At 39.8% G+C, this 11,846-nt stretch overlaps 1 protein-coding gene across 3 annotated transcripts in view; it reads right to left on the bottom strand.

The window, feature by feature from the left end:
- The window catches only part of COL19A1 (collagen type XIX alpha 1 chain), a 374,472-nt gene that overhangs the window by 116,943 nt on the left and 245,683 nt on the right, over positions 1 to 11,846 (bottom strand). For all 3 annotated transcript variants that reach the window (XM_082405049.1, XM_082405048.1, XM_082405047.1), the window contains one exon: positions 126 to 179. In XM_082405049.1, the coding sequence (XP_082261175.1) occupies positions 126 to 179 (54 nt within the window). The remainder of the gene's footprint in view (positions 1 to 125; positions 180 to 11,846) is intronic.

Raw genomic sequence — 11,846 nt, 5'->3', positions numbered from 1 at the left:
GGGAGAACAACCATGTTCAACAGTGGAAAGATGGAAATGATTATCTACAGGGGATTCAGATAACCTTTAGATGAACACGCAGCAGTACAGAGGGACTCTGATGAAATACCCTACTGTTTACTCACAGGTGGTCCTGGAGGCCCTGGTTTTCCTGGAGGCCCTGGTTTTCCTCGTCTTCCCTAGAAACCAAAGAGAAACAGACAATAGCTGCTGTGATTCCATTTTATTTTAAGATGAGACAACATTAAATGGCGATTTTAAAGACTAAAAATTAACGAAAAGTTAAAAAACACTTCCAAGTCCACATGACCTTTAAAGACCTGTGAAGTCTAAAAGCTATGAGACAATTTTTAGCAGCCAAGATGAGAAAAATAGTGCCTGGAATGAACAAACTGTGACTCTTATTAGCAGCCCTTTAAAGGCTGTCTACTTTGGTACTCTAGCGAAGTGATATAAAGTATCTGAAAGATGGGCTAAGATGGGCATTTTATCTGATAATTCAGTGGGTTCAGGTGCAATAATAAATGCATTTATCATCTTAAATTGGTATTTCTCAAAGAGTGATCTGAATTCCAATTTTATAGGAGTTTCCTGAGAGTGCTATCAGGTATTAAAAATACATTTTTCTGGGCTCCATCCTGGACTTTACTGGTTTAGAATCTCTGGGGAAGGGATCCATGAATCCGCATTTTAAAAACCCCTTCAGGTAATACTCACACTCACTAAAGTTTGCAAAGCACTTCTGTAAGCCATATTATAATTATATATGTTGTGAAAAGCACATTAACTAGCTCTTTTCTTCCCTTTGGATGATTAAGCTGTTTTATAAGTGAACTAAAATGTTCACTACTTGCTTATGAATCTTCATTATTGTAAGTGAATGTTAACTCCCCAAGTTCACAACTAGCTAAATTCCAATTGCAAGAGCCAGAATGACATTTCTAAGTACCTGTGTATCTGTATCATTTAAAAAACATTTATTATACATTTATTTTCTTAATTATTTTTTTCCTTTATCATAGAAGGAAGCAAGCCTAGGTACGGATAGCACACATTTTGAATGAGAAGCATTTCTGAGCAGGTTTTCTAATTCTATTTCATTGTTACTAATAACTTTATTTTATTACCATATTGGTAGTATGTTAATACATATTAAGGCTTGTTGTTACTTAAAAAGTAAAAGTATTAGGCTGATCTTTCAACTCTTTTTGGGGAGAATTGTAAGCATAAACACGGAAAGGCCCATTTCACTGACGGATTTTCTTGCTCTGAAAGAGTCAGGCAATTTTCGCTTGATCTTTCTGGTCTTCATCTAGGCTTGGAGTGGGGTAGGAAATACAATACCCACTGAAGCAGCAGAGTAAGGTTTGGAAGGTAGGTAAGCAAATGCGACACTGTGATTGGGTGGGAAATGCTTCCATTAATTGCTGAAGGCAAGTTAAGTACATACTATCAAGGACTCCATATAAAAATAGCAGCTGTATTCATAAAAAATCCTGGCTAACATCTACAGAACAGATTTTTTTTTAATTTTATTAAAACCAGAAATATAATTAGTAGTATTTTCATGTACCTTCTGTTTTAGAGATCTGAACATTGGATTTCCTTTGGGGGGTTGTAAGATTGGAATGAATATATAATTTAATATTCTGTATACTGAATAAAAGTTACACACATGGACATAATTTTCTTGTTTTGCAGTTTACACATTCTGAAAATCAATATATTGGGTCTTTTAGTAAATGCAAGTCAATCAGCCCCTGAGGATTAATCAATGATAAAACGTTTACTTGCAAAGTGGAAGCACCGTGATTTATTCATTTACAAGAGCACAAAGAAACAAAATCAGTGACATTGGAGTAGGTGATTGGTTCTTTCTTTTAGGTTGAGGTAAGTTAAAACCATAGGATAAACTTTGTGTGCAGTCTCCTTTCCTTAAAGGAGACATATATATTGATTTGGGCAGGAAGTGGAGAAAATGAGGTTATTGATCAACTTTTATCACAAGAGTTAATGTTTAAGATAAACCAAGTCTCAGATATTGTAACATAACATTGTCATGTCTTAACGTGAGGAGTAGAAGCATTCATGATTCAGTGTGGTACGGGCAAGCTTCCAAATTCTTGCACATCACTGCTGATTTACATCATCGTTCAAAGCCTTGCGACTGTCAAGAGTGTACGGATGTGTCTCTGGAAGAGCACAGGGGAACGCTGATTGTCTTTATGCCTCCTTGCTAACAGTAGACATGCAGGTAAGATGTTTCTGAGGATCGTCAAATTATTGGAACATACTGTACACAGATAACTTCAGCCAGCACATATTTTCAGTTTAAATGTGGTTTCTAGGCTTGAATTTCTAGTAACATCCTGAAGCAGATTTGAATACTTTTTTCTTTCTCAGCTTTATTGAGATATAATTGGCATGTAATATTGTGTAAGTTTCATGTGTGACAAGTGATGCCTTCATACACTTATATGTTAGGAATAAAGTTAGTGAATACCTCCATCAGCCTACGTAATTACCATTTGTGTGTGTGTGTTGAGAACATTTAAACTCTACTCTCTCAGCAACTTTCAAGTATAAACACAATATTGTTAACTATAGTCACCATTAGATCCCCAAACTTATTCATCTTCTAACTGGAAGTCTGTGCACTTTGACCGGCATCTCCTCATTTCCCGCTTCCTCAGCCTTTGGCAGCCAACATTGTCTCTGCTTCGATGAATTAGGCTTTTTTAGATTCCATATTCTGGGGCTGGGGCTGTGCCTGAGAGGGCCACGGAATACCCTCCTGACGTCGATACAGGGACTGTTTTTGCGTGTTTGTTTCCACTTCTGTCTCCTCTTATTTCAGGCCCTTCATTCTAGACCCACTGTAAAGTGAGACAAAAAGTGGGCACTCAGATGTGGGTTGGGATGAAAATCCCAGCAAATAACAGATAAATGCTGAGCTGGGTGCGGCCTTCCTGGCTAGGATGCCTGGTCCCAGGTGGCCGTTTGTTCAGAAGCAGCTCTGATCACTTGGAGTCTGGCTGAACCTCCAAATGGATGGTTTCAGCAGCATTACAATTGGGCTAATCCAATACTTTTCTGAAAATTGGAGTATGAAGCCTAAAATGCAGGTTTACCGTATCAGGTTGCCCTGGAAACCTCAAAGTGCTCAACATGTACGTTTCCTGTCTGGCAACAGTGTAAAGGTTATCAGACAGCAGTTTAGGTATTTGTCTAATGACTTAAGCCCAGGGGTGCTCTAACCCAATCACACATCAGCATCCTCGGGAGACCTAGCTGAAACAGACTGCTGTCCTCACTTTCAGAGTTTCTGACTCAGCAGGTCTGGGGTGGGACCTGAGAACTCACATTTATAACAAGTTCCCAGCAGTACTAATGCTACTGGCCTTGAGACCACACTGTGAGAACTCCTGTTCTAAACCTCAACCTCTTATTCCACATTTAAAGTCAGGCAATCTTGCATAGCCCTTAATCTTGTAAACCTTGTAGCTCAGAACAAAAGAGCTGGGTTGGTTTTGTGACTGCGTGGAACATTAAGAGTAAAAACCCCATTGTCAACTTTAGGACCACCTGGATTGGAATCCCAGCCTTTTCTTTTATGGAAGGTTCTTGTGTCAAGATATCCTTGCTGTAAAATTGGTACTTAAACTTTGAAGCCTGGTTGTTAAGAATTAAAGAAGAGATCATGTGTAAAATTCCTACCACGCACATACCCATTAGGATGGCTAGTTTCAAAAAACAAAATAAGCGTTGGTGAGGATCTGGAGAAACGGGAATGCTTGCGCACTGCTGGCGAGATTGTAAAATGGAGCAACTGCTATGGAAAACACTGCGCAGATTTTTAAAAGAATGAAAAGTAGAACTACCATGTGATCCAGAAATCCCACTTCTGGGTCTATATCCGAAGGAATTGAAAACAGGGTCGTGAAGAGATATCTGCACACCTACGTTCATAAGCAGCACTAGTCATAATAGCCAAGAGGTAGAACCAATCCAAATGTCCATTAACAGATGAGTGGATAAACAAAATGTGGTACATACAATGGAATATTATTCAGTTTTGAAAAGGAAGGACATTCTGATACATGCTACAACATGGATAAACCTTGATGACATCATGCTAATTGAAATAGGCATAGTGAAATAAGTCAGTAGAAGACAAATACCGTATGATTTCACTTATATGAGGTACTTAGAGGAGCCAAATTTATAGAAACAGAAGGTAGAATGGTGGTGGCCAGGGGCTGGGGGACGGGGGATAGGGGAAGTTATTTAATGGGAACAGGGTTTTAGTTTTACAAGATGAAAAAGTTCTGGAGATCTTTTCACAACAATGCAACTATACTTAACAGTAATGAACTGTACACTTGAAAATGGTTAAGATGGTAAATTTTATGCTATGTGTTTTTCTCCACAATTAAAAACAACAACAACACTCCTACTATAATTTCTGACACAGTGGGAATAATAAATGTTAGTTCCTTTTCTCCCTGCCCTTCTACCATCCTTTATCCAATTATCCATTTTTTTTTTCCATTTAAAAATGTTTGATAATATATCAAGAAAACCTTCTAAAATCTGTGTTGTGCATCAGTTAAAAAAGTGTAACCAACTGTCAACCTTGCATAGGGGATTTTTTCATCTAAAACAACAATCAAGATGCCCATTAAGAGTAGAAATAGAAAAAGTAAATTGTAGATTATTCATACAGTGGAATACTATATAACAGTGGAAATGAATGGAATACAACTATATGCAACAATATGGTTAAATTGTGTAAACACAACGTTGATCAGTTTATATAAGGAATAAAAGCAGGCAATACTAAGCTAAGCTGTTAGACGTTGCAATAGGTCACCGATGTGGGAGTGGGGAGCAACTGAGAGCATCAGACTAAGATGCTGATGTTCTGTTTCTTGAACTGTGTGCAGGTTACAAGGGTGTTCTTGATTTGTGAAAAATCAACAAGTGGCCTCCTTAGGATACATACATTTTTCTGAATGTTTGTTATACTTCAATAAAAATTTAAAAAAAAATGAAACCAGGAGATTTCCACGATGGAATGATTTTATTTGAATTATCAAATGACTTCATCCATCTGCATTTGCTGTGTACAAGACCACAGAGGGTCAATACTGTCAGGAAGGAAAAAAAAAAACCCAGGCCTATTTAAATAAATGACATCTACAAATTTTCAACAGTAAAAATAACCTGCTTCCAGGATGACTTGCAGTATGAGAGCACATGTATCTTAAATTAGCCATTTGATTTATAAACACTTGACCATCCAGGAGCATTAAGAAGGGAAGAATGCAAATAATGGACGACTGGTACTTATCTGACAGATGGTTTTTGTTGTTGATGAGGATGAGGATGAGGAGGACAAGTTACAGTAGTAATCGGACTGAAATAAAGGGTGGTATGCAGACCCCAAGCCCACAGAGGAGACACGTGTGTAAGTAATCTCTCTAAATTGCCAGGTCTTCTAATGCAGCTGGCTCCTCTCCAGAATTCCCCTGTTCCCATGTGTGTATTTAGCACAGTCTTAGGCATCAACTCAGCCTGAACAAGGTACCGAGGAAATGCTGAGGAAGAGGAGACAGGGCCTTGACTGGCACCCACAACTGTGAAGTAGGTGTTAATTACACAGGAAAACATTACAGACCATCTGGGAAGTTTAGTTTTCTTTTTTTACATTGTGAACGGAAATAAGATTAATGACTAATGTAAAAAGGTAGCACATTTTGAAATCAACGATATGTGAAAAAATGGGAACGGAATACTTACATGAGGAATGCATAACGTCTTAAGTGAATTTTATTTCTTAACATCTTTAAAAATACATCTAAGACAGCAATGAGGCTAGTCATAATGGTCTCCTTATTTCAGGGATCAGACAAGTGGCTCTTGTAAGGACACGGGAAGAGGATGTAATTCAGCATGAACAAAGAATCTGAAATAGGTTTAGAGCTAAGGAAAGATGAATCCATATTGGATGCTATTTCCGATATTGCTTTTCTCATTTAGGTTGGGATCTTAAAATTTCTAAATCATGTCACAATTTCCCCATCTCTCTGTTCCCTTCCTTTTTTTCCCTTTGGATGGACACTACCAGTAACTAATGAGGCTTTTCAAAACAAGTTAGAAATGTGACAATATTAACTAAACCCCCTCAGCTATAACTGAACAAATGATAATCTGAATAAATGATAAAACTTCATCAAAACATTGGATTGGGCCAGATGGTCTGGTCTGTGGTCAGCATGGTCTACTGTCACTGTTTAGCATTCCCATGAAGTTATCATGGTGGTACCAATTTGGTCATGAAGATAAGTATAGTTAAGGTCTGACCTCTTAAGTCCCTTCTTATTGGATGAACCCCAAATCAAATTTTCCTTGTGTGCCCCAAGCTGTGCATGTACCAAGAAACATAAAAGTCTATGACAAATGATTATTAAAATGGTTACCATTGATCAAATGCTTGCCACGGGCCAAACACTGAGTGCTAAGCATGGACTTACATTATTTCATTTAATCTGCTCAAAACTACTGTGGGTGAGTGATACTGTTCCCATTTTACAGAGAACGAAAGATTAAACATCTAGCTCCAAATCACTCTGCTCTTAATTGGTGGGGCTAAAATTTAAACCCTAGTGTGTCTGATCTTAAAACCCATAATCCTCAGGATTAAGGTTTCCCTGGGGGGGGCATATCCTGGTCATTCACGATTTCAGTTACTTTGCTGCTCTAATTGTTGAGTTTCTCTTGTTTTCTCACCACCAGGCCAGATTTTTAAATGTCCCATCGCCTTACGACTTTGTCCTTGGGAATTCAGGTCTTCCTAGTTCTCACCTGCTCCCCTGATGGCTGCTTGCCTTTGCCTTGTGCCAGCAGGACAACCACAACCTTCCACTTAGACTGGACTCCTGACTGTCTTGCCAAACCAATTCTCTCTGTCCCAATCGCGGGCTCCAATTTCTACGCCTGCCATTGCCGATCTCAGCCAAGGCACTTGGCTTATCTCGGCTCACGAGTGGGGCACGGTAGGGCGTGGCTTAGCTGCTTCCTGACCATCTGTGATACATTTTAACATCTTTGTGCGGCAGCGAGAGGGTGGATGTTCCCTCCGTGTTTGGAAGTTCGCAGCGGGACGCTTGCAGGCTGGAGGAGGAGAATCGGGCTTGGACTCTGCCTTCCTTGTCCGAGAACTATGCCCATGCCCTGGGGTCCCCATCTCCAAGCACTCCTAAGGCCTCAAGCATCTTTCATTTTTATTAAGGAAACTGCTACGCTTTTAGACTTAGAGAGTAGATGAAATCAACGCGTAGAGGGACAAATAATGCACATAAACTGCTCGTGTCTTATTTAAAAGAAATGTTAACATGAAAACAATGTGATGAGGCTCCTCAACAAATTTCAGACAGGTCGGAGCCTGAGCCAGTGTAGAAGAAGGGGTTCAGCCTTACCAGTCAGCACTGGGGCAAAGAAATCATTAATGACATTTCATACCCTGATTTCAATGAAGGTAAATTTACAGAAGTGCATTTTCAGCATTTTTGAGTCACGTACTTTAACATATGAAAGGTACCCTCAAGGGGTGGAATTTTAGAACTGCAGTTTCACTGAGAAGGACTGAATTGAGCAGCACCAAATAAATTCATAGGAACACATTTTGCAGCTTTTCAGTAACTGCCCGTAAACAAAGAGAATTCCCAAGGATCCGGAAGATGCAAGTATGAAGGTCACCCAGTTTTGATACAGAAGGATTTTCAGTGCATAATTCTCAATCCATCAACTTAAATTTAATGGATTAAATTGCATTTGGATATTTAAATGCCAACTTCAAACCCTATCAAAAAAACGAGTAAATTTATTTGGCAGAAATGTACTGTGTGTGTTTTACATACTGTTCCAGGGGAAAATATATGAATGACTAAGGCCTGGATCTTGCTTTCAGGGTAGAAGAGAAGGGACAGCTATTCACAACAGCTATTTGGAGAGTGCTGTTCATTTGGTTGCAGGTAAACTCAGGAGTTCTGGGGAGGGAAGGTGAGAATTAAGTTGCTTCCCAAACCCTTCAATAACTCTCTCAGCCTTTCATTTGACAGGGGAAGTGGTGGGGAGTTGGTCACCGGGATGGGATGGGAGGGAAATGTGGGTGGAGAAAGCCATCTGCACCCCCTTGGCAATGAGATGGGGTGCTAGACCCTGAAGAGTCCCCTCAAACAGGGACAGCTTCTCTGGACACTTGTGCCCCCATACACATGTGTGTCCTCTTTGGTCCTTTTGTCCTCTGATACTTATTGCCAACCTTTCAAGCAACTGGGCTTGGAAGGCATTTCCCAGCCTGCCACTCCTTGTGCTTTCATATTGGAACTCTGTATTGATGACCTTCAAAAACTGAATGCTTGTGGCATGCCATTATGTAAATACTGGGTATGTTTTTTCTTGACTTGAATACTCTTTTCATTTCCTTAAACCTGACACCCAAGGTCACTTGCCAGTGTGACTGGGTAAGAGGAACTCTGAGTCTGACCTCTTCTGGCTGCTTTCCCACAGTCTCTTTCTCCTTCAGCTCCGACCTTTTCCCAGAATAAGGTTAGGGTGTCTTGGGAAAGCTGGTACCTCAGTTGGCCCTGCCAGCCCCAGCTGTGGGTCATTTGCTGGATTCTTTTTATGTTCTCCTTTGACTTCTCAGTCCCCTTTAGAGAAGTACCCTTCAGGCAGAAACCGCAGCTACATCTTATCCCGAGCGTCCTGCTACACAGTACGTACATCCATCCATCCATATACAGACATCCATAAAGCCTAACCAACACCTACTCACAGGACTGACCTTCCTATGTACTTGCCCCAGGCCCCAGCGAGTGACTGTCCTTGTCAAAGGGGTGGTGAGGGGCCTGTGTCCCTCTGCTGGTTTCCCTGGTAACCGATGAGCCCACTTGACGTCAACTCCCCTATAACTGGTAACTGCTCCAGGACCTTGCTTCAGACGTGTAAGTGCCCCCATCCATGAAACCACTGATGTCTCTGTTGCTGACTCTGGGCTCTTTCTTCGGTCTTAAAGCTGGCCAACAACCTACCACCTCTTCACTGTGTTTCTGTAGAACATATTTCCCATTCTCAGCTGGCATGTGCCCAGATTCCTTCATTAATTCATTCAACAAACATTTAATGAGTCCTTACTGTGGGCCAGATCCTTCTCTGTGCTCTGGAAATAACTTGAATCCATTCTGTCCTCATAGAGCTTATATTCTAGTGGGGACACTGATAGTAATAGAAAACACCTGGTCCCTTCTCTCTGCCAGACACCGTTCAAAGCAATTTACATCTATGTATTCATTATATCTTCAAAGTCCTTGTAATATCTTTGTGGTATCTCTGTTTTACAGATGAGTCAACTGAGTAAAGGAGCAGCTTGCCTGAGGTCACACGTCCAGTTAAGCAGCAGAGCTGGGACTTGAATTCAGGTAACTTGGCTGTGTCATCCCTGATCATCCCCACCCTGTTATACTGAGTGCGTATCTGATAACTACACAAGTAGAGATATAAATTCTGGATAGCAAAAAGAATCATAAAAAGTAAAGCAGGGTAAAGGGATACAGAGTTAGATAGGGTGGTGTGCCGTTTCAGATAGAAAAATCAGGGGAGGTCTCAGCAGACACCTGAACCAAGTGAGTCCGTGGGCCATGCAAGGGCTGAGAAAGGGCATCCAGCAGAGGGAACAGTGAGAACAAAGCCCTGGGTGACTGCAGAAGAGCAAGCCGTGGATGGGCGGCAGGCAGGGCAGATTAGCTGAGCCTTGAAGACTGTGGTGAGGGCTCTGTGTTTTCTTCCTTTGATTGTGCTGGGAAACCACTGGGAGTTGTCGTAAAGGGGCCACATTGTGAGGTTGACCTAAACACTTGCCTGTGTAGATTAACAGCCACTAGGGTAAAACTGCTACAAACTGATCATGTAATTCAGAGGCTCAACAGAACTGACTGTAGGTTATCTGATTTAGGTCGCTTACGGGAACATTTCCTTCCATTTGTGCAGATAATCAGGAGTTGATTATCTGTATAGCATTTTGTGATGGTTAAGTTTATGTGGTGCCCAGATATTTGGCTAAACATTTTTCTGAATGTTTCTGTAAAGGTGGTTTTTGGATGAGATTAGCATTTAGATGGTGGGCTCTGAGCAAAGCAGGCTGCCCTCGATAAGGTGTGTGGGTCTCACCAATCGGTCCAAGGCCTGAATGGAACAAAGATTGACCTCCCCCAGGCAAGAAGGAACTCTGCCAGCAGATGGCCTTTGGACTTGAACTGCAACTCTTCACTGGGTCTCCAGCCTGCCAGACTACTCTACAGATTTTGGATTTACCGAGACTCTACAACTGTGTGAGCCAATTCTCTCTGTCTCTGTCTCTGTCTCTCTGTATACACATCCTGATGCTTTCATTTCATTTTTCTGGAGAACCCTGACTAATACCCATTTCCATTTATAAGTATGAAGTATTTTTTACCTTCCTTTAACATCTTATGTTACTGAACATAATATCTATTATTCTCTGATATTTACCCAGTCCATTGTTTTTGACTGAAAAAAAGATATAAGGAAATGAGATTAATTTCATCCTTCACTGTGAACAATGGTTTTCAAATAGAGAACGCTGCATTGTTTAAGTAATCCTGTAAGACTTACATAAAGATATTAATAATTTAATGAACTTGTACTCAAGGGAAAAAAATGTTCTTGAAACATGTCAGGATGAATTTTCAAGGAAAAGACCTAATTAGCAGTGTCTGAAGTGTATGTCATCACATTTAGAAAACAAGGACTGTAGACAGAATGGTGAGTTAGACTTTAAAGCTTTAACTACTCCTGTTAATATGTATGATTAATGAGCAGTCTGTCAGTTGGTTGGCCTCAATAAAGCAAAAGACCTTGCAGGGGGAAAAAAAGGATGTTTAAATTAATGTATACAGAAATATGCAAATGCAGTTTATAATCTTTTTTATATTATGATTAATTAATAACTTTAGAGTCTTTACTGTAAAAGGATGCCATAGCTTGAACATCTTTTAAAATATAGAATCAAAGCTATAAAGATGTCTGAAAGTAACAGATGGCCACAGGTCCCAGTGACTTTACAAATGAGAACTCTGGGAAGCTAATGAAAGCAAAAAAACTCTCAATGTTAGATCATGGCTGAGAAATCAAAAGCTGGGGAAAAAAGTATAAATCGAAGTAGTTATGTCATTATCTTTTCCTTACATATAATAAAGTATTTTTACCTGATGATTATTTGGAGAAAATCATATTGAAGAAACAAGAGTTAAGTCCATTTAAAGGAGAGAACATAGGAGGTGGGGTCTATTTGATGTCAAGATCTTCAGAGGCAAAGAGAAAATCCAATCATGTGTGTAAATGATTCTAAACATAAAATTATTTGGTAATAGTTGCACGTTCATTTGGATGTCTGGGTTTCTGAAGACAGAATCTTAATTTAAATCCTTCAGAAACACTGATAACTAAAACTACAAGAGCTAATGTTGAAAGCAATCAAAATTACAGATCTGTTTGGTACCAAAATGAGAAATCAACTTCCAGAAGAACATAAAATGAGTGGGAAATGCAGTAAACAGATAACCTTGCGTCAATGATAAGCATTGCTGCATTTATTAAGCGCTTACTATATGCTGAATATTGGAGAGTAAAGAGAAAATTAGACACAGATCCTACCTTTGAAGGTTTGGGGGGCTTTTAGTCTAGTATTAATTTCTCTTCTTTCCTCTCTACCAGATTTTCTCCACACAAAAAATTAAGGCTGCTTAAAGACATTCAAGAAA

Source organism: Balaenoptera borealis (assembly GCF_965194805.1).
Source record: "Balaenoptera borealis genome assembly, chromosome: 9".
Taxonomy (NCBI): Eukaryota; Metazoa; Chordata; class Mammalia; order Artiodactyla; family Balaenopteridae; genus Balaenoptera; species Balaenoptera borealis.
The sequence above is the reverse complement of the archived record's forward strand: the minus strand, read 5'-3'. Positions and strand labels throughout refer to the sequence as shown.